The sequence below is a fragment of the Melospiza georgiana genome, chromosome 2 (assembly GCF_028018845.1).
Source record: "Melospiza georgiana isolate bMelGeo1 chromosome 2, bMelGeo1.pri, whole genome shotgun sequence".
In the NCBI taxonomy this organism is placed as follows: Eukaryota; Metazoa; Chordata; class Aves; order Passeriformes; family Passerellidae; genus Melospiza; species Melospiza georgiana.
In genome coordinates this window covers 4,140,747-4,168,322 of record NC_080431.1, presented here as the reverse complement: position 1 = coordinate 4,168,322, position 27,576 = coordinate 4,140,747, and the positions used below count along the sequence as shown (strand labels likewise).

At 41.0% G+C, this 27,576-nt stretch overlaps 1 protein-coding gene across 1 annotated transcript; it reads left to right on the top strand.

The window, feature by feature from the left end:
* Positions 1-437: 437 nt before the first annotated feature.
* GABRR3 (gamma-aminobutyric acid type A receptor subunit rho3) lies at positions 438-27,043 on the top strand. The gene is made up of 9 exons (XM_058045833.1): positions 438-588; positions 6,979-7,091; positions 15,132-15,199; positions 16,458-16,681; positions 18,749-18,831; positions 19,409-19,549; positions 22,103-22,255; positions 24,335-24,531; positions 25,434-27,043. Exons 1-9 carry the CDS (start codon positions 461-463, stop codon positions 25,734-25,736), a joined length of 1,410 nt encoding a protein of 469 aa, XP_057901816.1. The 5' UTR covers positions 438-460; the 3' UTR covers positions 25,737-27,043.
* Positions 27,044-27,576: the final 533 nt, after the last annotated feature.

The following is a 27,576-nucleotide window of genomic DNA, read 5'->3' as shown; positions in this document are numbered from 1 at the left end:
TTTGTCATTAAAGCAGATTTTTGTATGGTTTTGTGTGGGATTTAAGGGGGATTAAATGTTTGACATCACTTTGCTGCACAGGCTATGTCCAGGAGGTTACTGAGCGGGTGATGGAGAATTTAAACCCGCGCCTTTGCTGAAAGAGAGGCAGCAATGGATCAGAGCAAGGCAGCCTGGCCAGGCAAACTGCCCTGCCTTCCACAGTGCTGAAAACAAGGTGCTCCTGGCTGGACAGCAGATGCTGCAGGGATGTAGAGCTGAGGGAATGTTTGATTTGCCAAAATACGAGGGGAACTCGGCGAGGACATCAGAACTGGGATGCCCCGGTCTTCTCTCTTCAGGGATGCCTTGCTTCAGGTGCAGCTTTTGTCTGCTATGCTGATTCTAAAGGGTAAAAACACTCACAAATAAGAAGTCAGCAAGGTGGATTGGGTGATCAGGCATTTCTCTTTTGGAAGAGATGGTCCTGGTCATGAAACTTCTGTTCCTCACCTGCCTGTGGCCAACAGCAGTGCTACACAGCTCTCACAGTCAGCATCACCGTCTTCATCGCCGGCAACAAATGTCATTCTCAAGGAAACATAACAGGTAAGAAATAAACTTGATCTGTCTCTGTTCAGCTGGTAAACTTCATGCTGTCAGCCACCTTTCAGCACACCCCTTTGGTTCACTGTCCTGTTTTTCCAGTTTCTGGGTTTATAGTATGCACGGTATTGATAGGATGTTCCCAAAGCAGAAAAGGTGAAGTATTAATTAATTTTTCATAACCAGACCTTTCACATTGTGATTTTATGAATGTCTCAAAAATATGCAGTTATGTACCCACCCACACCCAGCTCTTTTACTGGGTGTGATACAAGGCTACCAGATTCTTGCTGTGATGTTCCAAGTATTCTTGCCCTCTAACTCCCATCACAAGAAGCAGAAATGCCTTCCAAAGTCCTGTGCCAGTGTTACAAAGTGCCTTCCATTACCTAAACAGCAGAGTAGCTACACTATAAAGCTATAGAAGACTTTTTTATGGCACTAAATGAGGTGAATTGCACTTTATTTGTAGTGATGATGGAGTGTGTTCCCTTTCTGGAATATATTTAGTGCTTTTAGACACTGAAAATTGACTTTGTTCTTGGCCATTCAATCGAGTAGCTGGTTGAAAATGAATAATGATTGAGAGGTTTTTACCTGTATATTTCTGGGCAAAGTGTCAGTGCTTTTCCCCAGGAAGGCAGCTCACATCTGCCATGTGAAATCTCTCAACCTGTTTCTAGATTAATCTAATACTGTGTGAACAGACCAGTGGCTGCCAGTGATAATCCAAGAAAAATTCCTCTTTCTTGGGAGCTCATAGTTTATTTGTCCAATATCACATTTTGAAGAAAAGTAACATAATTGCACTCCTCTGATATGTTTAAGCTGTTTTTTCCCCCTCAAGTTTCATGCCTTGCAGCAGGTGTAGAGCTGTTAACATCCTGTATCATTTCTTATGCAATCATCCACTTGGAACCCTCCAATTCTTGATAAAATCCTGTTTAGCAATGCAAGGTAAGAGATGACACAACAGAGGTGCCCAGAGGTGCTGTGTCACTCAGGACTTCTGGGTTTCTGTTCAAAGTCATGGGTCCAAGTTTGGTGCAAGGCAATTATTTTCTTCATGAAAAGAGTCGCTGTTCAGCAGTCTGTTTATAACATTCTGAGTGCTGGTGCACAATTATTTTTAATAACAAAGGAAAATAAGCAGAACTAGCCCCAGTATCAACATAAGATTTCATCTGGTGCTTTGCCAGTCTCAGGAAGCAGTTAAGAATCAAATGGAAACAGAATAAAATACCTTGGTAGTGGCAGTGGCAAGGGAGGTCTGTTTGAAGCTCAGCTGCTACACTTTTGTCTCTGGTAAGAGGGGAGCATGTGCTGCTGTTGTTTGCATTTATCCTATTCTGCCTTAGCTGGCAGCAGTTGCTCCATGTTGGCATAAGAAATCACAAAGCAGGAGGGGACCTGGGGGTAGGTGACAGGAAATTTTGTGGCATCCTGATGCCAATCCTCTTGCAACACCAGAGTTAGCACAGTGTGCTCTGCCTGGTCACAGGTCTGTACTGGCACATGCACATGAATCCAGTGACAGTCCTGGGAGACAGGCATGAGTGTGTTATCAGAAAAGGAGAAGAGGAACAAGGAGGAATCCATCTGCTGCTGCCTGGTGGGGCAGTTTTCTGTGTCCCAGGCAAGCTTTGGCATCCCACATCCTCCTTTCCAAGGTCCTAGTGATTCTGAGCTGGGGAGAAGACTGGAAAATCTGATCCACAGAGGATCCCAAAGCTTAACAGCAGCAAATCAGCTTTTCTCTGCAAAGGATCCAAACGTGTTTAATTTCTCTTTGTTTCATTTTCTGCTTTTGTTCTAAAGGCTGCATTATCCTCCAGTACATTGCATCAGGGTCTGACTTTCCAGCAGCATCGTTTTCTTTCTGGGAACAATCTTTCAGCCAGTGCTAGAGTTATTAGGGACACAGCTGACAGATGGCCTTGGTTAAATGGGTGGCCTTTTAAAAAGAATCCCATGTGAAAATGTTACTTAACCTACAAGTTCCACTGTTTTAATAGAGTAACCCAATTCTCCCTCCAAAGCTGTTTGTCTGCATTCTCCTGTAAAGAAGATTTTGAAGCATTAACCAAAAGTACATGAGAAAGCGATTATTCCCACAGTCCATTTCCTACAGCAAAGAACAAAACATTTGATTGTCAAAATATTGGGGTTTTCCTTAGTATATATTGCTGATGTTACTGAACAATTAGAAATGCATTTTCATGTGTATGAGAGAATGGTGCAGTTTTGATTATTTAATTTATCTGGGCTTCAAGGCTTGATGTATTTAAACATTTAAGAGGTCACACTGGATTACTCCATGGACTCCCCTTGGAATAGGATTTCTGTGACTTCTACTTTTGGATACCTTTGATTTAGGAGTAGCCAGAATATCCTGGGGACACAACAATGGAAAGAAACTTATGGCCATGACATCCAATGTATTCTTTTCACAAAAGGCACCTTGAATAGTATTCTTCTCATGAACTTACTTAGTTTAATTCCGAATATGAAGGGATGGTAGGGGAAAAAACCCTTTCTCTAGTTTCCTACAAGAACTTTTACCATGTCATTAGCAGAACTCTGAAACAGAACAGCCAAGCAGGATCTTTCCAGAGATCCCTGTACTGTACTGAGTTTATAACAAGGGCTTGCAAGCACAACCTTGGGTAAATAAGATTTTTCTCCCTAATATTCACAGCTGTACCAAGCCACCAAATTTCCTCCGGTACATCCTGTGTTGGGTGTAATTTCTTTAGATTTAGTGATCTTCAGTGGATTTCTTTTCCATGAACTTGTCCTATTTCTCCTTGAAGCAGCATAAAATTTTGATAGCCTGGTAAGTTAAAGACAATCAGATGGGACACGAACCACTCATGCCATTGCTTTGTGGAGCTACACTGATGACATTAAGTGATTAAATGCTTTAACCAAACATGATCTTAGTGCCCTTGAGCAGACCTTTAGCCTTTCATTTGCTAATGGTTTTCAAGGCTAGGTAGGAGCAGCTAAATTTGTCCTTAAAAGCCTGACACATCTTTGTCCATTGTTAATTAATTCTGAATTAGCTGCTTTGGTTTTGTAGGCAGGGACTAACTGCTCTTTGAGATCTCTGGCAAATGCCAAGGTCCATGCAATAGTATTCAGCCAAAAAGTTACTGCTCCCAATTATTTAATATAGAAGTACCAGCAAGAGTGAATTCCCTATGTGATCTGAAACAGTTCAAGTGCTTTTTTATGACCTCTTTTGGAATGCAATTATAGATTGCCATTTAATTTGCATAATATAAGCCCTGTCTGAAATACAGCTGTGGGAGGCACAGCTATGAGTGGAAACAGTAGTTTCTTGAGCATGTGCCTCACTGAGACCAAGAACTTTTTATCATTGCCCAGATCTACACCAATGCAAGGGTTATCTTTGTTGCTACTACTGCAGCTAGGTAAAGAGAGATTTCCTGTCCTTAGGTGCATCTCTCTGCTAATGGTTTCACAAAAATTTCTTCCTCAAAAGGGCTGTCAAGTTCTGGGACAGGCTGTCCATGGAAGGGATTGATTCACAAGGCATGAAAAGACATCTTATTATTAGAAATCTACAGTTCTTATAGAAACAATGGTGGACTTAAGACCTGACTGGCCTTTAGGAATCTTCTCTCACAGAGTTGGTGAACTATGAATGGCACATTCTGGAGAACCATATCTATAAACATCAGTTACAGAAAGAGAGATATTAATTGTTTGAACCCTTCTCTCTAAGTTTCCCACAGCTTCTCACAGCTTCCCTGGAAAATCCTGGGAGAATGTTTCTCTCTGTTCAGAGAATATGTGGTTACCACAAGTCCCAGAATCCTGCTACCTACTGTCACAACAAAATGTGGTCTTTTATCTGGTGACATTTCCAGAGGAACCCCAAACTTTGGAATTACAGGATTGATCAAAGCTTTCACTACTTCCCTTGCTGTGTTGGTGACTGGGGTGAGCTTCAGGCCATCCACTGAAGGGATTCAGCAGTCCCAGTGTAGATTTCCATCCCTCCTTGTGGGGCATCTCAGCAAAATTTATTTGCCAGTCATTTCCTGGGAGAGCTCCTGTCTTGGTTACCCCTAGCACAACTTTGCTTGTGTCAGGGTTATTTTTACAACAGGTTTCACACTTGCTTGGTATAGATTGTACAATACCAATCATTCTTCTCCCTATTATTACTTTCTCCAGATGTTCTAAAGGATTTTCTGCTCCCCAGTGGGTACTCTCATGCTCCTGCTGGGCTGTTTCTCGAAGGAGCAGGGGTGGAACTACAACCTGTCCTGCTGGGTAACAGCCCACCCACTTTCTTTGATCTCAGCCTCAAGAAACTTAATTAATTTGTGATCTCTCTGATCATATTTTGGGGTAAACTCCGACAAATCTGTTTCTTTCTGTGCTACCACTGCAAGAATGGCCTTTTTGCAACCCCTCTTGCTGCTTTATCAGCAAAGTGATTTCCCAGCTTGGGGGCTGTTTTCCCTTTTTGATAACCTCTGCAATGCATGATAACTACTTCCATAGGCTTCCAAATACTTTGCAGGAGTGTAAGAATCTGTCCAGCATGCTTAAGCTCATTACCTTGAGCAGTTAGCAGGCCATGTTCCTTCCAAATAGCTTTGTAGTTTAAAATCCCAGAAGATCTCTTCCCAGTGGCTTATTAAATAGGAAATTCCTGCCCTGGTAGCTTATGTTTTGCCTCTCTTGTCCAGGGAAAGTCTTCCTCAGTCACAGACTTGCTTCCAGTGAGGAGTTGTAATAGATGAATCAGTTCCAGCCTGCTTCTTCCAGTGAAATCCTTGGAGCATCAAACAGGCATTTTCCTTGGCACATCAGATGACAAATGACCTCATGCTTCCCAACTGTATTAGATGTGCCATGGCATTCTGAACATAATTCATCATTTTCTCCTCTCCTGGATCCCAGGCAGCAGAATTTCCTCATGTAGAACATTGCAGCTGTTCAGTTCTGCTGCCCATTGTACCCTGCTGCAGGCTTGATCTGTGGTGATTTTAATTCTCTGAAGCATGGGCTTGCATTTCACCATCCACATGATTTTCATACTCCAGAAACCAAAGTCTGTATTTGAAATGCCTCATGGACCTTCTGGTGGCCCTGGTAATTTGATTCAGACAGCACTGCCAGAGACATTGAAGAATACTGAGGTAAATGAATTTGTTCAAGCCCAGCAATTCTGAGTAGCCCAGCAGCCACCTCGTCATTCCTGTAATGTAGAAGTAATTTCTTGGGCTTCTTTATCAAGAAAAAAGTGAGAGGGAGGACAAAAATAAGTAAATAGAGGCACACACCTTATCCTAAGGTGTTCCATACTTTGCCTTAAGCAGTGTTTGACTACAAGGCCAATCCTCAGAACACATTTCTATCCTTCAGTCAGAAGTAATAATTACAGTTGCTTGCAGCAAAGTCCCAGAGAATCACAGAAGCCATGAAAGAAATTGTGTCTAGGGAGAGTCCCTTGCCTGTGGCAAAGCAGCTGTATTCAAGTCATTCCTGCAAATAAATATCTGACCTATTCTAAAATAGCCTGAGTGAAAGGAATCTCAAAACCTGCCAAAGCACTACATTCCCATGAGAACACTTCTGTGAGAAAGGTGTTCCTGATGTGTACAGTAGAATATAAAATCATGAGATCATCTCATTCCAACCCCCCTGCCATGGGCAGGGACACCTTCCACTAGACCAGGTTTCTCCAAACCCATCCAACCTGGCCTTGAACACTTACAGGGATGGGCATCCTCAGCTTCTCTGGGCAACCTGTGCCTCACCACCCTCACAGGAAAGAATTTCTTCCTGATATCCCATCTAAACCTACTCTCTTTCCACTTAAAGCCAGTCCCCCTGCAAGTCCCTAGATCCAGGATCACCCTTTCTCAGTCCTTCTAAAAAAATTATTGACTCATTTGAGCTCCTAGGATAAAAGCCACATTTATAAAAAAAGGAATTATTGTCTCTGTAATATGGATAATGTATGAAGTGGTTAAATCATGGATATGTGGTGTTAGTTCCAAGTATGATTTGCAAGTGTTTATGTGAATAATAACTTTAAACAGCTCTATTCTCTTGTATAATGGTAGCTGCAATCTCTGAGGAGAACAGCAGAGGATCTAGTAGTTCTTCCTGTGACTTCTTATAAACAATTGGTGTTCTTCATGGACCTGGGCACCCTCCTACCTCATTTCCCAACCCTTCCCAATATATCTTTCTCCAGCTTTATTAGCACAGTTCTTACCCTTAACATTCCAGATTCAGCTGCCCAATATTCCCAGGTCCCTATTTCATTTGACTGGCACTGTAAATGTCAGGGCAGCAGAAATAAATTAAGTTTCTCACTTTGTTTTTATTTTTCTTTGAACATAGCAAACGAGAAATTAAAATGAGGAAACTTGACAGCACGAAGGTCCGACCACTCAAAACTGAGCAGCTCCTTCACATAGAGGACCATGACTTTGCTCTGAGACCTGGATTTGGAGGTAAGCAGCACATGCCTGGGCTGGGTAAGAGTTTATCCTCTCTCTCTGGGAGTTTACTTCACCTTTGTCATTTCAAATGGAATGGCAGACTTAATGGCAGCACAGCTCAGTTGTTGTACTTCAGGAAATAAAGAAATACAGAAATAGTCAAAGACAAGGGGCTTCTCTGTGTTTAGTGTATCAATAGGAGGAACTGCTCAAAATGTCTGCTTTACAGAACTAAGTAAGAAATAGTATTAGAATAAGGTTCTTTGAGAACAGTGATTAAGGTATCCCTGTAAATGGCGCAGTCTAGTAGCAATTAGCAAATTACTTAGTCATCAGATTTGTTTTGAGAGATTGAAATGATCCATCAGTTCCTAAATCTGTTTGCTGTGTGCAAAATTAAGAACAACAACAACTACCCACAGGCCTGCAGGTTACTATGATATTGTTTCTGTCTTGTTGGGCACTATGAAGATTATTTGTTCATTTAACTGAATTGCATCTGGATCAAGGGAGTATTCAATGGGATGTTCACAGCTTGGATTCAGTTTTGACTCTCCTTCATGGGAGGGAAAATGAGAAAGCTGCCCCACTAATAAGCTTTGTCTGAGCCTTTGCGTCACCACTTCCCTTGTCATGATTCATGAAAATTAGACTGGACTGCTCTGGATTATGAGGCCAAAAGGAAATATCTGAGGACCAATAATCAGTTGTGTAGACAAGCACAGATTTGGGAGGCCAGCTGAGGTCTGGGGAGCTGCTCTTGTTGACACCAGCTGCTGGGATCTGGGGCTGCTGATTGTGCCAGGAGGGAGAATGGGTAAGGAAAACATCTTGGGATGCACTGGGAGAATGGGAAAAGGTTTCTTGTTACCATAGAAATGATGTCTTGTCAGACAGCAAAAACCTTGCCTGGTTTTGAATAATACTTGAGATACAGTCTGTTTCTTGGCAACAGAAATTCAGATTTCCTCTTGCCTAATACCTGTCTTGTCTAATATCTGTTAATCTGGACATCTTCTTGTTACCTCGCAAGGAATTTAAATTTCTGAGAGTGCCACCTCAGAAAGAATGTAGCATTTTCATGTAAGCAGACAGAGGTTTGGGATGTCCTTTATCACTGAATCGTGGCAGAAACCAGTATTGATGATGTACATAAAAGCAGCTTTGAGAGCATACCCTGTGACCTGGCAGTTGTAATTTTCCAGGGGCAGTGAGGATTTTTCACACCCAGGCTTTTTCTCCTTGTCCTTTTTTTGTAGATGCCTCTTCACAGAGCCCATTCAGTTCCTCTTGAAGCCAGCTGTAGTTTTTCCACTGACTTCACTGCACAGGCCTCTCACTCATCACATTGCCCTGGCTGTGATTTCAGCTCTACTCCTGGCTTTCAGAAATAGCTTTTAGGAGGACAGTGCCTCAGCTCTGCTTCTCCTCTGTCACCCACATGCCACACTGACATGGGAAGCACCTTTTTCTTCACACATTTCCAAATTTTCAGAACTCTCTTAAGATGTGGAATGTGTAACTCTTAGACTAGAACAGATCCACTGGCATTTTTACAGCACAGAGTGAAAAAAGTCCCAGTGAAATGAGTGTCAATCCCAAATTTATACCCCAGAGTTCCTGTTTTACCATTGATTCCAGTGGTGTTGCAGGAGTAAGGAGTGGTTTGGCATTCATAAGGCAGTAGCAGAGATTTAACACACCATTGTGACCTCCTCAGTGGACAGATTTCTCTACAGAAACATGAATCTGAATAACATCCTTGGGATTATTTTATGACAGCAGACATGGGGTGTGGGTTTCTCTGAAGAACAGTGATGATTAAGTGTGCAGCAGGAGCAATCTTACCCAGAGGAGAGGGAGAAATTAGAGATATCATTGCTGCAGTCATTGCCACAGCAGTTACAACATAACCCTGAACTGCTCTGAGACTCACAGCACTGTGGCTTTGTGCAGTTACCACAGGTGAAATCCTGGGTTTGTTTTCATCAGATTTAATGAAGCAGCTCTGTACTGTGACTCATGAGGGGCTTGTATCTGTCATGTGTCACATCACATGATTTATTCAGCTCAGCACTGTGTATCAGTTTGCAACAACAAAAAAAAAACAGATCAGGAAAGCTGGATGAAAAACAAGTATTTATTCTTTAAATTTTTTATTAAAAAAAGTATTTATTCTTTACCTTTAGAAGAGGGACCTCTTCCCCCTCTCCTAGACCCCATTGTGATTTGCTGGGTTTGTCAGGGAGTTGGAATGACAGATTTTGTTAATCTGGCTCCACTGTGCCCCTTTGCCTGAGAAGGTCAATCACCCTCTGCACCAGCTGAGGAGAAAAGGCAGCAAGAAAATTCATGCTGCTGCAGATTCCTCAGTTCAGGGAACTCTTAAATCTAAACCTGCCTTGCTTGATTTCACTTAGCACAACACATGCCATGTAAATGAGCAGACCACAGGACCCAGAATTTGTAGTACCTACAGTTAAGTTGTACAAAACAAAAACAGAGGGAGCACATGCTGAGTTTGATTTGTAAACTGAGCAAACGTGCACATAGAAAAACGTGGGGGAAGTAAATGTAGAACTGTTGGGCACTGATGCTACTGGCAGCAGTGTTACTGGAAATAATTGTGGAGGTGAGAGATCAATTTTTTGACCAAATGAACACAACTCTGCTGCCATTTATATGAGTGTATTTTGGCATTCTTCTGTTGCTTGCAGTGCCACTGCAGCTGCACAATCAGAATTTGACACTCTGACTGTAAATTTTTTAATTTAGTCCTGACATTGTCTGTTTATTAGCAGATTACAGATCAAAGCCAGAGAAACACAGAGCATTAAAATGAAGCAAACTCAGCAACTACTGGCAAGCTGATCCTACTCTTTAAAAATGTTACTTTGCAGTTCATGGTACAGTGAGGATAAGTGAAGCAAACCAACAATTCAGTGCACCCAAACTTTAAAAATCTAAACTTGGCATTGTTGCATTGTATTTACTCTCTAAGCCAGGCTCTTGTTGATGGAAGCTGGTGGTGTTTTTTTCTTTCCTAAATTTTTTGTTGGGTTGTTGTTTGATTCTTGCCTTCTGTGTAATGTCATGGTCCTGTTTGGTTTGCAAGTGAGAAGGCAGCTTAAACTGGGAGTGGAGAAAAAGTCAGAAATGAAATTATGCTGCCAGCACTTCTTGGAATGCCCATCCCCAAGTTTTAAACTCAGCAAGAAAGGGTGAGCACAGACAATGAGTGAGACTTCTCAGCATATCCTGACTTGTAACAGCTCAGATCTGAGGGCCACAATGCAAACTGCCATAGCAGCCAAAACTCCACGTTGAGAGAGGTCTGAGAGCAAATCCATAGAAATGCTTTAAATCTACTTTTTTTCCTTATTATGCATCTATTTATCTATATATTTTTATTTTCTGAACTATCTTATTTCAAAGTACTGGTGGAAGTAATACATGCATATGTGCATAAATGTCTTTGTACTGTTTTTTATATATATATATATTGTTTTTTCTTCTACCTTGTGTCTTAAGGACCTGTAGTTTCCTACATTACAAGTGTGTTAGTTAAAGTTTTAAAATTGATGATCTCTTCTTTTTCAACCAATATAGAAGATAATAACATAAGTAAGTATTAGAAATTATGAAAATAATTCACAAGCATTTAGCTGGTCAAGAGGTCTTTCCTGAAAATTTGCATCTCAATCTGCAATTAAACATAATCTTCATTCTGAATTTTCAGAGGATCAGAAATCCCATTATATCACCTCCCCCTTTATGCTTCCTCCCTCTTCAAAATATATGTATAATACATGAATATACATAATATATGTTATATAATATATAATAATATATTATATATGAAGGTAAAAGGGGGGAGGGAAGGAAAGAAAATATGGCCCAATGGATCTTCAAAAAGTGCTGCAATTCTAACAGCTCTTTGCCCCCAAGTTCTTTCCTGTTTTGCACCACAGCTCTCCCTGAAAGATGAGAAATGTCTTCTCCCTGTGGTGAAGACTCACATGGGTGAAAATAGAATTTTTGTCACCTCTTACTGGAAGGAATAGCTGGGGATCCAGGACAGGAGAGGAGGGGGAATATATTGATTATTTGCAAGACCTCTAATAGTCTTCCTCTGGATTTTTTTCTTTCACATTGCTAAATCTTCCACTCCAAGGGCTGGTTACTGCTCATACCAGACCACCTTTGTTTCTTACTTAAATAAGAAAGAAACACAGTAGTAACAAGAAGAAAATACTGTTGCCAGTAATTCTCCTGTTCCTGTCATTGCCAGAAGAAAATTTAAAAATCCACAAAGCTTCAACTCCCTTGAGCTTGTTTACATTTCTATCCAGTTTTCTTCCTCTGTTTTAGAACAAAGTCCACCTACAGGTCTTAATTCTGCCTTAGTCTCTATCTCTTGCTGGTAGATTTTTGTAACATGTACAAAGCCAGCTGGGTGCAGTTGTTTCTAAATTCAACATTCATCCCATAGATCTTCAGGTGCAATCTGTTGTGTGCCCAAAGGTCTAATTATTATAAAAATATTATTGCATTCACTGAACCAGTCATTATTACTGTAGAAATTGATCCTAAAGATGCTAAAAGGATAGATATCCTTTTTACATAATATCCCTTCTACAAAGGGTATTACAGAATTTGCCTGATGTACTGTCTATTAATAAAATTCCATGCTCATCAAGGAATTCTTTTGCTATGCTTAAACCTTTAAAATAAAAGACTGGAAATGGCTTGCATAAAGTCAAACCTGTCTGAAAACGATGCTTTTTTTTTTCTGTTGAGGAGTAATTATCCTGAAAATCTGTGGAGCCACCATTGTGAAAATCACTAATCCCTCTAAAATAATGATTTGTAGTGACCCTCCAGAAGCAACTGAAGCTGCTCAATTTAATAACAAAATCCTCTCTGCCATCCCCAGTTTTGTCAAACTGGGAAATAAAAACCACAGCTTTGCTCTGGTTGCTTTTTTTTAAAGGGAATTTGATGCTGTTGTCTGATGGTCAGCCAGAGATTGAAATTCTCAATCTAGCAGGGAGAAAGCTTGGTGCAGACACAGAGGTAGGAAAAATTGCTTTCCTATTTTGGCTGGTTTAGGAACCTTTTCAATTCTTACTGTAATTATGTTTTGTTTTTTTTATAAAAACAGCCTCTTGTGACAAAACAAATCCAAGGCATGAAGAAATTACAGTTCCTAGCAGCCTGTTCCCAATAGCTAATTGTCCCTCCTGTTTCTAGTGGAGGTGATTTTTAATCACACAGAGAAATGTTCCCAAAAACCATGATTAGACCAGACTGAGGCCATAGGTATCTTGTTGGGTGTGTTAGTGACAATGATATAGAAGTGCTCCAGATGAGAAAATTGAACAGCACAGTGATCATATCTGTGCAGTCTTTACTGTCTTTATTATCTACTTACATTTGTTGCCAAAGTAGAGTCAGAATGGGAAGGAAATATTTGCAGCTGCTCTGATCTGTTAGTAATGGGGTAGGGGATGTGCTTTAATAATTCTCTGTGCTGAATGCTTGACTGGACAGTGTTTTCTCACTAAGCATCATGAGTAAGGTTGTTGTCTTTCTTCAGACAGAGAAGAGGAATCTCTTCTCAAGGAGTCTGTTTCACACTTCTTGCATTTCTACCTAATCAGGAATGAATTTAATTGTAACAGTTCCCTTTTTATTCAGTTCACTTTGGAATTGTTCACTGTATTTCTCCTGGCCATAGGTTTTGATTTCTTTTATGCTATTCATTGTCACCACCAGCATATTTTTATAGTAGTTCCCAGTGCAGTACAGGCTGTCCTTTCAAAGAATCAGGTGTCTCTGTGTGTATTTATGGATAAGGGGCACTTTGGTTTGTGTGCATGCAGCCAACATAACCATAAGCTGCCCTGATTTCTAGTTCTGTGATCAGATCCTTTGTGTCTGCCCAGAGGAGCTGAATTGTTGATGGAAATTTTGCTCACACTGGAATAAAATTTGTTTGGGTAAGAAATTGTCTGTGATTTTTGAAATGACAAAAAATACTAGAACTGCTGTCATCACACTTGGAGCAGCAGTCACTAAGGAAAGCCTTTTCCTCACTACACAACACAGGCTTAGAAAGTCAGATGTGTGATTCTGGGATGTGATTTGTGCTGAGCTCCTTGTTTGCCTGAAGAATGCTGATGGGAGACATTTCACTTTATTTGCTTTAGATTTGTCCTTGCCTCAGGAACTGGTAAAACCTTTCTTGACATTGAGAGCTGTTCCCCCTCCCCTCCTGTTCCACCCACATAATTCAGTATAAATTGTTGTTTGCATTTAAATGATGTGTGAATGCCTTTTGTGAACGATGCTCACATCAGGTATAAATTCCACAATGACTTCTACTTTGGCTGAACCTGTTTTTAATTGACAAGATTTCAGTGGAATACAGAAAAGATGACTCAGATTACAACCAGGCACTTTTGTACCAGTGTTTGCTACAAGCTGGTATTTCGTGTAAATAAACTATGTTGGTGTCGTGATCAAGACAAAGCAAGAAGTGGGCAAAACTAGTTTAGGAGAAGTTGAAAAATTTCTGTTGTTTTGTATGAAGGAGTCTGGCTGAATATATTCATTGATACTTTTGTGCATCAGCCTCTGGAACAGCTGTCTTTTCCTGTCTCTATTCTCCAGAAGCAGCAGCATTTTTCCAAAGTGCTGCTTGGTGTTTTATTAACAAACTTTGCTCTCTAGAGTCCTGAATCTTTGGGCTTTGGCCAAGAGGCTGAGGTAGGCATTCCTCTCAGAGAGGGACACGATTTCTGAGCCAAGGAGCCCAGCTCTTGTAAGTGCCTAAATATTTTCTGGTGTGCCCTGCTAACTCTGAGAACATCTCACTTTATTTCCCATGCACAGTGCATCTTCATCTGTTCTGTGCAGGGACAGACTCCCCATTAAAAAAAGACAAGTAAAATCAAGAGATTACAGAGCCAGATTTAAAAATACCTCTAAAATAGTTCAAGATCTTTACTGGTAAGAACGGGAGGCAGCTGTGTAATCCTCGAAGGCTGCTATTTTAAGGATAATTCCAAAAAGGGGCACAGTATTGTGGCTGGTTATCACCACAGTGATGTTCCTGGACTATTTTGGATTGACAGGGCTAAAAGGAAAAGACAAGAAAAAGATAAGTTAGAAAAGCTGTTGCTGTTCAGACTTCACTGTATTCATGCTTTTAACTGGTTATTTGAGATGTGTACTTAAAAATATTTTAGCTGGCTATTTTTGAGATAAGTGATTGGAATCCTGTGTACAATAATTACTACTAATTTTCATGCTAAAAGCAGAATCTTCTTGGGGTGGTGGTGTGATATGCATATATACATGCTCCTCTCTTCCTCCCCTGTGGAATTAATTAATCAATTAGTGGAATGACACAGCCCACGAGGAACTACATCCTTCATTCTTGATACTTCACACTGAAAAGAGTGGAAATCATTTCAAATATGGCTGTAATTTTTAATTGGTTTGGAGTAACTTCATCCTAAAAATGCACTCAGTAAATACACAACACAGTGACAGAACATGTGTACAGCTTTTCCCTTGAGAGGTGGTGAGCAAGCAGTGCTTTTTCATGACCAGCTATACCAAACCTTGAACAGCTCAGTAACTAAAGATAATAAGAGTCAGAATAAGTATGTTTTTTGTGAATGAGCATTGGAAGTGGTGAGAAAGCTTTGCAATCTTTGATGTATTCCATGTATTTACTCAGCTTTTTCCCATGGTGGTTCTGAATTGCACTCTGAGGGGTTCATTAATTTGCTGTGGCATCACAAGGACACTTCCACTGCTGGCCAAACTGCTGTGCCAAAACCAACTGCAAAAAGAGCACTGAACATCTTGTGCTTATTTTCACAACTGTTTTACTTTGTTGCCTTTTCTCATTGTTTTTTTAAGGTGGAGAGCCTGCAGTAAATTCTGGGATAGAGTATTCTCTGTATCCTGCTGGTGTTGCTGTCTCCCCTTTAAAAATATGGATTTTTGCTCCTCATGCCTCTTTCTGTTCCCATGCAGGGTCACCAATACCTGTGGGCATTGATGTGCAGGTGGAGAGCATTGACAGCATTTCTGAAGTGGACATGGTGAGCAGGACTGGAATAAAGGGTTTCAGTAAAAATACAAGGGGTTCAGAAACATCCAGATGGATGGTACAGAATAATGTAGGTAAAGAAAGCACATCCTTGCCTTGAAGCATGCATTTACATTAGTAAGTGTTGAATTTCTCCCTGGGCCAGAGGAACAGCAGTGCTCTGGTTTGAATGCTCCATTGCATGATGAGGCTTCATGTTCTTTGCTTCTTTTGCCTATGCAAATCCGAGTGTTCCATAATTGTGGCTTGGGTGGAGCTGTGATCATAACAAATGGAAAGAGGAACATCAGTTCCAGAAATGGTCCTGGGGAGGAGACACTGCACTTAGGGCCTGTGGTACTGGAATGCAGGCTGTCCATTCTTCAGCCCAAATTGTCACTAATATTGTCAGTATGAGCTCCTGCACTCCTTTACAAACCTACTCAAATCACAAAATCATATTACAGGGGAAGATCAAACTCTCTTCACAGTATTCTTACCAGAAGCAAATGTTCTACAGAGATAAATGGTGTCTGCCTAATAAGACAAAATTTATATAGGTGAACACAGAGCAGTCAGGCTGTGCAGAAGCTCACACTGGCTTTGCAGCATCCTCTCCATCTCTTTCCACATGACAGATTTGCAGTCATAATGTTTCTCTAAATAGGATCATAAAATATTTGTAATAATGTTTTATATTAAAAGAATAGTGTAGTTATTTTAATTATTGTAAAATCTAACTCCTTACTCTTATGATATTCATTGAATTGTTTCTTAATGATGCATTTGATTAATAAATGTATTAATTTAGCCCCTGTACAATATTTGTACAAAATGAACAGACTTGTGGATTTTAAAAATTGACCTAGTGCTCATGAAGAACTCCAGTTAATGCCTTTGTAAAAGAACCTTAAGGGAACCACAGTCTATTCTTGGAGAAGGTTGTGAAGATTTCCAGAGGAAGCATTTTTTCCATTTACCCTTGTCTGGTTTTAAAGCTTCTTTATCACTGCACAATCCAGAAGACCACTGAAATATGTAGAAGTTTTATCTAAGGATAAATGAAGTCTTAGCCTCAGACACCAGGGACGAGACAAAATCTCATCAATATTCAAATTCAAACTCATTGAGTGATGCTTGGTTCTTCTTATTAAGGATCTTTCAGATAATGTGCAAAGAAGAAATTGATCCTTTGCATATGTAATTTGTGTGTTTTCTATTGCACATGACTAAACCAAGTATTGTCTGCTTTTATTTTTAATGAAACAAAGGACTTCACCATGACTTTGTATCTCAGACACTACTGGAAGGATGAGAGGCTCTCATTCCGTAGCAACAAAAACAAAAGCATGACTTTTGATGGACGACTGATAAAGAAGATCTGGGTGCCTGATGTGTTTTTTGTGCACTCCAAAAGATCTTTCATCCATGATACAACTGTGGAAAACATCATGCTCCGAGTGTACCCTGATGGCAATGTGCTCTTCAGCCTGAGGTGAGGAAATACCCTTCCCTGAGAACATCCATGGCTGCAGTTGTCATGTAATTAAAATGACTGGAAATGCTTGCAGGTAAGATTCTGGCATTAATCCCCTAGTAGCACATCATGAGAAACTGGTATGCCAGTGGGAAAATTAATTGAGGATTGAAAACATATTTTTTCTATCATTCAGGTATTGTTTCCCATCAGGTGTTAGTTCCTTAGCAGTGGCTCTAGCAGTATTGCTACTGAGTACAGTAAACCCCATAATTATTAACAAATAACCAGAATTTTGGTAGTTTTGTTTGTTTTATTCTTTTTCCTGAGTCTTTTGAAACTGTCTCAGCTATTTTCACCCAGTTAACATGCCAGTGATACAAACCAGGGCTCTAAACAGGCACAGATTTTTGGTGCTGATACCACCAGTGTTGTGGGACTAAAAGGAACTGGAAAGTGAAACAGCAATTCCAGAACTGGAACAGCAAGGTCATTAATGTGTCTCCCTTCCCTGTGTGTGTTACTGCTTTGCTTTATGAAGGAGATTTGGATGATGTGGCAGAAATAGTTTCAATGGAGCAATTTTCCCCCAAGGGTAAGGGATCTGAGGCCTGTGCATTGCAGAAATTCAGTTTGGTACTAATTAGCTCTGAGCACAGAAGTGATAGTTCATCCAATCTGGACAGTTTGAAGATTTATGGAAGCATTTGAGGTTGTGGCTGTGTAATTATTGTTGCAGCAATTGATGAATTTATCTCCTCTGTCATGAGGACATGCAGAAATCCTCACAACAACAGCTGTACACTATTTTTAAGTAGTGTATGTTCAAGTAAGGAATGATGAGGTGAAGTGTGCTTTTTATTGCTGTATTAATTTCCATAATTCTTGAGAAGGAGGGATCAGAGGAACTATACCCCTCCACTAAGGCTTGCATCAGTGATTCTCCAAGTGAGAAGGAGGAATTGTTCCTTAGATGTGCTTTAAAATACCCTTTTTTATTGCTAGTTTTACATGTAGTAAGTAAATTAAATTCCAAATACTTACATGCAATAAATCTGCATATTTCAGTTTTTCTTCAGTGCCTGGCATCCAGGGTTTCATTGAAGCAAAGTGAACCCAAAATCCAAATCTGTTGCTAAAACAGACTTTCTTTTCCTCTTGTTCCCATGTGCTTTAGCCAATAGCTGAAGGATGGAAACAACATCCATAGTTAGAAGTCCTATGCATGTCTTCACTCTTAGAATCTGATTTCAAGCCAGTAAAGTCTTAGATTTGTAAAACTTCAGCTACAGTGTGGTTACTGAGCCCAGGTTTTCAAAGGGCACTTGTATAACCCTCACTGAAATCCATGTGGGATTCCATTTGTGCAAAACTGAAAAATTGAACTTAACCATCAAATGACATGCAAGCTGTGACAGGAAAGGGAAATGTGGCAATATTTACCATATTTAATTTGCTGCCCCTAGCAGGTTCAATTTTGTTTTGTTTGTTCTTTATTAAATACAAAGGGGTATTTGTCCTCTAAACATTTGTGGAAAAGCAGGTGGAATGTGAAATAGGCTTTGCCTAGATTTCCTTAAGCTTTTTACAATACAAAGCATTCCATTTAAGAGGAGAGTAAGCTTCCAGAGATTGCAGCTAATCTCTTTTTACAATTAAATATTATAATCATTCTAGCTAGGAAAACATCCCTTGGAATAATATTTGCTCTAATCTGTAATATTATCTACTTCAGTCTATGAGAAATCAAGTGAAGAAATGTGAACTCCCTTTGTTAATCTTTGTAATTGTAAACCTTCAAACCAAAATGTGTGAAAGGCTAATGAAGAATCAGGCCAAATATAGGGTTTAAAAATCAAAGGTAATGTATTTAATAATAAAGACTATTTATGGGGCTTTTTTAAAAAAATAGGATCTCTCACTGATTTAACTTTATTTCACCATCTTGAAGCTATTTTAGAGGCATCTAAAATGTCAGAAAACCTCAATCAATAGGATCCTAAACAGCAGATTGGTACTAAGGTGTGTGCACAGCTAAGTGTGAAATTATTAATTTTATTTCTGTTTTTCTCTTCTTTTCTGCAGAATAACAGTTTCTGCTATGTGCTTCATGGATTTCAGCAGGTTTCCTCTGGACACACAGAACTGTTCTTTGGAACTGGAAAGCTGTAAGTTTAATTCCTAATTGTTCTTCACATGTGCATTCTTACCAGCACTCCCTCTTGTGCATTATACCTCTTTCACTTGCTTTGAGGCATCACCTGAACCCTTCAGCATGTACATATTGAACTGTAAGCAATTTAGGATCTTTCAGTGAGCTTTGGGAAGGTGGAAAAACAATGATGCACCCTGCTTCATTCCCACTGGTACATATTCCAAGGCCTAAATCTAAAAATCTCTCAAAAAACAGGAGGGTTTTTTCTCTGACAAAAAAAGATGTACAGATTAAAAGTAAAATAAAATGTCAGTTTTTGACTTGTTGGAAAAATGAAGATGGGTGCTTGTGTTAGTGTGAAACATCTGCTTTTTCACCCCTGCCTCAGCTGGAAGCTGCTGGCAGGGCACAGGGCTGCACTTGGAACAAGATGGAACATGCTCTTTTTCCATGCCAACTGACAAATTGGTGTGAAAAATGTCTCTTTGGGGTTTTCCCAGATTGCTTGAGTGGCCTCCTGTCCCTAAGAAAGGGAAGAGGAAGTGGTTAACTTCAGGAACTTTATAACCTCACTTTCTGCTCTCTCACAGATGCATACAATGAGGATGATCTGATGTTGTACTGGAAACATGGCAACAAGTCCCTGAGCACAGATGAGCACATCTCCCTCTCCCAGTTCTTCATTGAGGAATTCAGTGCTTCCAGTGGACTTGCTTTTTACAGCAGTACTGGTACAGTAAGCCCCTCTCCTCAGGAGAGAGCAGCACAGGATAAATTCATGCAGAATGTCCTTCACATTCAAATTCTTTGCTAGTAAATGACAGTGCCTGCTGAGAGATCAGTTCAAACGAGGTCTTGTCAGTCTGGGACCTTGGTTCTCTGTGCATTATCAATATAAAACTTTATTTTAGGGAAAAAAGGCCATAATAATACTTGTAACTTCATATCTGGCATTAAGAGCCTGGAAAAAAAAGCACAACCACCAAAAATGTGCTGTTCTGAGCTCTTGCAAAATCATGGTGCCTCTCTGAAAGCCACTGGAATATTGAATTTACAGGAATCTTTATGTCCTGGCTATACAGAAAAGCTTGAGAATGGAAATCCTAAAGGGTCAGATACTAGACAGCAAACAAGAGGAATTCCAGTTTGTTTTACTGGCTAAAATATCCTCACTTTTGGAGCTGTGTAACATCACTAAAAGTCTGCTAACTTGAGGATTTTCATATGAGATTATTACCTGTTCAGGTCTAATTCATGATTTGCTTAATTTTCCTTGTTTATACATAAAGTTGCAGGGGAAAAAAATACTTTGTGTCAGTGCAACATACTTTAAATTCAGGTTGATCTGCTCCAGACAGGTTTTTATTTCTCCCTGTAGATCTTGCTATATACTTTCTGGCAAACTGCACAAAGCTTTAGGGGTTCATGGTTTGATTTCATGCAGGGTGAGCATTTGTTTTCCTTGTGTTTTACATTAAATTATAAATTTTGAAACACTTCTCTATGTAAGTAGTCTAACCATAGATATTTAACCAAAGAAAACAGCACTCTTGCTATTGTACTTTGCAGTCTGAGTCAATTAATTTCAGTTTGGTTAATGCCCTTTATATCAAAACAGATGAATAAAAGAGAAATTGCTCCATTTAATGCAATGAAGTGCACAAGTCTTTGGAAAAAAGCCTTTAAAGAAAGCAGATATATTTATTTAGTGTATTTTATTTACAGGTTATTTTCTTTTTGTTTTCAAAAGAGGGCCATCCAAAATTGTGGTGGCTACTACTGAATGCAGAAATCCCAGTTTAAATTATGATGCAGCCTCAGCAGTGAGGAATTCACAGCTTGATAAGGTTCTTCACTCTTATCTCCTGCTCCTGTGTGAGCCAAGAACAGAGCTCCATCTTTCAAGGGCCCCTGTCATGTGGATACCCTGCTATGATAACTCTGCCTTGCTGAGAGCTGCATCCAATTTGTCCTTGTTGCCAGAAGGAGACTGGAATATTTTCCACCACACTGGGTCCCAGGACCTCAGCTGGCTTCTTTCTGCCTTGCTATTCTCATCAAAAACCACTCAAGGCAAGCAAAGAGAGCCTTGAGCCCAGCAGGGCACCCTCACAAGGGCCCTGCACCCAGGGCTTTGCAGCACCTCACAGCATCTTGGACTTTGCAGAGTGTAACTTTACACTTAACATGCAGAGATTCTGTTGGTGAGCTTATTCAGCAGCGTAAAGGTGAAAGCAGAGATTATTTTAAGTCCCAGGGACCACTGGGATAATACTTGTAGCATATCTGGTAATCAGAATTTAGACTTACACTTGGCTTTGAGGTTTTGTTTTGTTCAGGAGGTTCCACTTTGTCTTGTTTTTCTGTTTCTTGTTGGAAGCAAATTTACCGTCCAAGTAAATGATAGTGGAGAACAAACAGCAGCACTCTAATGAGAGTCATCATTCCCACACAGCAGCTTTCTGCATTTCAGGTTCTGCATCTCCTGTCCTGTGAATCTCAGTGAACAGCAGCTGTGGTGTTTAGGCTTTTGGAGTTCCCAGGCCTCCAGAGGAGCAACAATTTAAATCCATTTTAGAGACAATAATCTTTTAAGCAAAAAGCCTTCTCCACAAAACTGAAAACACAATAGAACATTTAATATTATTTGAGGTTCATTTTGATATGTTCTTCTCTACAGAGTCACTCTTTGTGATGGCAGGAGTGCTCCAGCACAGGCTCTCAGATGGCTCTGTCAGTCCTGGACAGGCAGATGCTGTGCAGGCACCCACTTCTGCCTTTTTCCCTCCCTGAAACCTGGTTTCCCTGCCGTGGCAGGAGGTGCAGCAGGAATGCAGTGCTGCTCAGGCAGAGCACTCCCTAAATTCACTAGATGGCACCCTGTCCTCTCAAGTGAGTGCTGGGCCGGCAGGCAGCTTCCACCAAAAACACCCAAAAAAAACCAGGAAGGAAGGGCTGCTTCTTGTCAGGTAGTTCAGGGAAGGCAGGGTGTTGGCATCTCTGCACAATTGTATCCTGTCTGTATTCTCCTGGCAGTTTCATTTCAAGTCTATTTGATTTTTTTCAATTTCCCAGCCTCAGTTATAACAGAGTGTTTTAGACATGCTCCCATAACTGAGGGAGGATGGACAGTTTGTAAAGCACTGTGTATAACTAAGGTGCTGGCAAGGTTTCTGAGGCATTTACTGCTCCTGCCAGAAGGAGGGGCCACAAACAGAGCTCACAAATAACACAGCTCTCTTCTCTTCTCCCCAACCTGTTCCTCTCCTTTTTTTCCCCAACAGGTTGGTACAACAGACTGTTTATCAACTTTGCACTCCGCAGACACATTTTCTTTTTTGTGCTACAATCCTATTTCCCAGCCATGCTGATGGTGATGCTGTCTTGGGTTTCCTTTTGGATTGACAGAAGAGCTGTTCCTGCCAGGGTGTCACTAGGTAAATCTTTGCTGTATATTCTTTGGGAGGTATAGAATCGAGAGGGGAGGGTTTGGAGTTACCTTATTTACACAGGATGTGAGCAAAAATATCAGATAACTGCCTGAACAACAGTGTTATTACCTCTGTTGTCATTACCTGTAGTCAGTCTCTGCATTTGGGAAGGGGATGTTTGCTCAGACTGGCTTTGCTATTTTTGGAAACAGCTCACACAAAAGCAAAAAGGGATGATTCTGCAGATTTCCTGATAGAATTTTACTTAGTTGCAAAACCTGGGTTTTCCTTCCCTCTTCCCAGCAAAGTAACAGGTAGGAACAGGCAGTCAGATCCCTCCCCAAATCCATGGATCATTAGGTGTAGCCCAGTCTGTGGAAAAGCTCTGCAGCTCTTCTTTTTCTCAAGAAACATTCACTATCTTCCTACCAACTTGGAAACAGCTGCCTGTGTGGCAAAGCCTTTCATTGTGGGGCACCTTAGGAATGTTTGCTTTGGTGACTTAGCTGTGCAAGACACACAATTTTTGTGGAAGCCAAAAAGTAAGTTCTGAACTCCTCAGCTCAGGAGAAGAGGACCTATTAGGGTTTTTTATAGAAACTTATTTTTTTCTCACTGGTGTATCATTGGATGCCACTTCAAGGCTGTCTTTGTTGGGAATATAGTACTGATGGCCCTGGAGTGAGTAGATTTTTTCAAAAATTAGGATCTCTGAAGATCTGATGGAAATTTGTTAAGATATCTAATGCCACCATAATGCACCTGAGTCCTGCAACTGCCAGGTTAAAATAAAGAAGTTCCTGTTCTTTCTTCTCACTATGCTGGTCCCAGAAGCCAACTGTGTGTTGCCATATTTCTTAGGCAAGAGAAAAAGCCCTCATTTTTCTCTGTAACTATATAAATCTAGAAAAAATAGGACTGTAGCCACTCAGATTCCTTTCTATTAGCAGAGTCTAAAGCTATTAATACATGAGATACAAATCTCTTTGTTAATCTGTAAACAAATTATGGTACCTCCTACCTACTTTTATTCATGCATCTATGAATTTCTTTTATTTAGAAGAAATTTAACTTCATCTTTACAAATAACCTTTTAATTCTCAGTAGGCAGTTTTTAATGTTGTCAAGATGGTTTTTCTGATTATGTTTTTTATGTATGGATTTCTGCAGAAGGTTATGCATCAGGAGTTCCATGAATAAAGCACATTTCATTAGCATAATCATACATAATTTATAGGAAACCTTAACAACAAAGTTTAATAAGCCTAGCTCCTTGGCCTAGAGTATATGTACAGTAAATAAATTGATTTCCTCTTATATGGTGTATTTCAAGCTCCATCCCTCCATCCTTCAAACTAAAAAAGCTGCAGAGAGGTAGGGGGAGAGTTCTTGTATGTTCCAGTGGACTTGAACTGGGGTAGAACTGGAGAAGGGCTGCAGAGACTCAGCTAACAATGCTGTCTGACAGAGTTACACTGATTTCTTTAAAAGCAGAGCCTGAGTTGAGTGTTGTTTTTTCGTTTTTTTTTTTTTTTTTCCGTGAGCTGGAGCAAACCAAAATGAGGTGAATAGCTGATGTAAGAGCAGAGATGGAAAAGATGAGGGTCAAATTTTGGTCACACTGAGGCAAATAATTTTTTCTTAGTTTCAGTGGCTGTAGCATTTTTATGCTAGATTGCTTTTAGAGAGCTGTGGAGTTATATTTGTTCTCAAGAAGTACAATCTGAGAAAGGCTTGGGAGGAGAAATGATTCTTTAGTGATTTTCCTGGACAAGAAAATAGGCAGCGGCAGCCCTGGCTCTGGGCAGTGAAGAAAGGCCACAGCTTTCCCCTGTGTGTGGCAGTGCCCAGAGCTGCCACAGAAACCTGCTCCTTGTGCTGCCCAGTGAGCACTGTGAGCAGAGATGGTTCAGTGCTCTCAGCATTGTGTGTGATGGGTCCTTCATGGCTCACCCCACTTGCCAGAGCCTGTGTGAGGGAGGTAAAGGGGGTGTCAGTCACGCTCCCTCACAGAGCTCTGCAGTGGGGATGGGCTAAACAGAACCTGTGCCAGAACTGTGCTAACCTCTCTCTTCTCTCTGGCAGGTATAACTACAGTGCTGACAATGTCCACCATCATGACAGGAGTAAGTGCCTCAATGCCTCAAGTGTCTTACATAAAGGCTGTGGATGTGTATTTATGGATCAGCTTCCTTTTTGTCTTCCTGTCAGTCATCGAGTACGCAGCAGTGAACTATCTCACCACCATTGAAGAGAGAAAGCAACTCAAAAAAAGGGGCAAGGTACAACCCTCTGTGTTTTGTTGCCTTCTGAAAGCATCATGCAAGCCACAGAGTAATCATAATACACCCCTGTGATAACAGAACAGTAACAATCTGTCTCCACTCTCCATCTCACTTTTTTTTCACTTGGTGAAGGGAGACACAGTGTCCTCCTTCTGAGATCCCGAAAGGTCTGTGCTTTCTCTCCTTTCCCTTGTGGCAGAGGTCAGGGATATTTTTTGCCCCTTTTTTCCCCCTCAGAGGAATATATCTTTCCTTCTATTTTCAAATACCTATCAATCAAGGTATTTCTCCTGTCTCTGAAATAGACCTCAGCATGCCCTCGTATGATATTCCTCCCTGTTTCCTGGTTTGTTTTTTTTTTTTTTTTGTCCCAAGACCAGATGAATGACAAGGTAATTTTAGAAAAGTGTACCTGAAGCAGAAATAGCCACAAGTTAAACATCTGCTTTCTGTGAAGCTCTCACTTATAAAACCTTTGCTTGAACAATATCCCCTCTGTAAACTCATTTGCTGGAATATCATGAGGGAAGGAGCACAGAAAGAATGCATATGTTGCTCACATGATTGGATAATCCCATCAAAAACCGACTCCCAGCAATGTTTGAAGTAATTTCCCACAAGACCTACAGGAGAGAGTTAGGTTGCTCTATTTCAGGAGCTGAGGCACAAATTGGCAGCCAGCAGCTGGCAATGATCAGACAGACAAGAGTGGTTTATGACATTTGATGAATCCTTGCTCACGTCCCGCTCGGGAGGGCAGGCCCCACAGAGAGCCATACTGTGGGACAGCCCTGTTCTCCACATGCTCAGCACTGAGGGGAAAGCTTTCTTTATCTTCTGGTTTATTCATTTCTGCTTTGCCTCCATGGCTCCTGCTAGTAACTCTCCCTTGTTTCCAGGCCTCAGGGATGTACAGCATGGACGCCGTGCAAGCGATGGCTTTCGACGGCTGCTACCACGACGCAGATGAGGACATGGACCTGAGCCCCTTCCCAGAGCCCTGTGAGGACAGTGAGACCAGGGCAAGTCAAACCAACATCTCCAATGCTGACACACCTCGCCTGAAGAGGAAGAGATCTCTGAAGGGCAACGTGGGCAGGATTATTTTGCAGAACAATCATGTTATTGACACCTATTCCAGGATTATATTTCCCAGTGTATATATTGTGTTCAACTTTTTTTACTGGGGTTTGTACATATGAACAAAATTGCTTATAAGCTAGGCTTTATTTTGTGTATGAGGGTTGCATCATACTTCAAAAATAATGCAACAGCAGTAGAGGAAAAGGTTACAGTTTTCCAAAAGAGACTTTTGCATCAAACCTGGTTTGGTCAGCAGCAAAACTCTTCATGAAAAACTCTCACGTCTGGGCTCTTTTCCAGCTGGACTACACAGAGCTTCACTGGGGGGATCCCGTGCACAGGCTCCACTGCAGTAGCACAGGAGCTGTGTGCTCACTAAAGGAGCCCTTTGTCACCCCCTGAACAGACAGCAGCTCCCTCCTGAGCCATTGCCCTGTCTGTGTCTGCACTCCAACCCTTCCTGTCAGATCAGCCTCTCTGTTCCTCATCTGTGCTCCATTTTGTTCAGCAGTCAGCACCAACGGGCTTGGGACAGCTTGGGACAGCTCCTGTCCTTGTTTCACTTCCTGCATTCCAGTTTTCCTGGGCAGCCCCTGTGCACCTCTGATGGGAACCAGGGGGGGATGATGGCTTAGCAGTGCAGGAAGCCAGGCTGATGGGGCTTTGTAGATTGTGCATCAGCAACATTTGAAGGAAACCCTTCACCCTTGTCAGCTGTCCATGACTCTCCATGGGACCTCTGTTTTGAAGAATCTGGCTCAGCAGTCCCTGAGGCAGCACAGGAATAACAAAGGTATTTATGGACCCTGTGCACTTGCAGCCACTTCCCAGGTGGATGAGCAGCATCCCCAGCAGGAGCTGTGTCCTTCATGAGTCACCCCACCTCTGCCTCACCTCAACCTGCTGTAATCCCCTGCTTCCTGCAGAACCTTTGGCTTAGAAACACAGGCTTTGAGACAGAGATTTTAGACCATTTTCTCAAGAGAACAATCCAACCACGCCTTTGGTTCTTCTGCTTTCTGTTGCACGTGAACTTGGGGTTTTGCCTCCCTCCCTCTCACTCTGGCATTTGAGATTGAATGTTCCAGTGAGGAGAAGCTGCATCTGCCCCTTGCAGCAGTGATGCCCAGCATAGTTCCAGGAAATGAAAGGAAACAGCTGTGCCAAAACAGAGACACATACAGGAAACCTGTCAGTCTCAGATGAATCCTGCATGGAAATATCCTTAGGTTCAGGCTAAGGAGGCTGAATTAAGGATGTTCAGGGATAAACACAGAAAGTTTTCACAGCTCCAGAAAATAATCAAGATTACTTTGGCAACTTTCCCAAATAAGGAGCATTTTCCACTAAATTCCTTGGGTTTGTCTGTCATTTAATGAGCTGAGTTTATATTTACAAAGTCAGATCAAAATGATCATTTTGCAGTTCCAAATGATCATTTGGTGACAAAAAGTGTCACAAGGTAAATTCTTGGTCAAGTTTATTGGTCAAGGAAGTGGGAATAAATTTGGAAGTCTAAACCACTCTCTGATTTCTTTATTTATGTTATTTTATTTACTTACTTTTTTTTTTTTCTTGTTCAATTTACTTATTTTCTTGCTCCCATCTTGTTTGCTCAGAGCATGGTGACGTCTCTTGACTTTTTCAAAGAGGTGCATTTATCAGGCTCCCAGTTCCAGAGCTGCAGAAGTGGTGACACGGTGCCTGCTGAGTGACTGAAATCTCACCCAATGAGTGGGACAGATTGCTGCCAAACAAATGTATCAGAGCTGAGCCAGCTTTGATACTTTTCCAGAAATCCTGTCATGGAAAGCAGAGCCATACCAGGAATGACAATGCTGGGAATGCAAAGCCAAAGGACACAGAGGCTTTGGCAACAGTGAGAGCACAGCAGAGCTCCAGCTGAGCAGAGGTATAGTGTAGCTGTGTATAAAAGTACACCATCACAGCCTTGCTCCT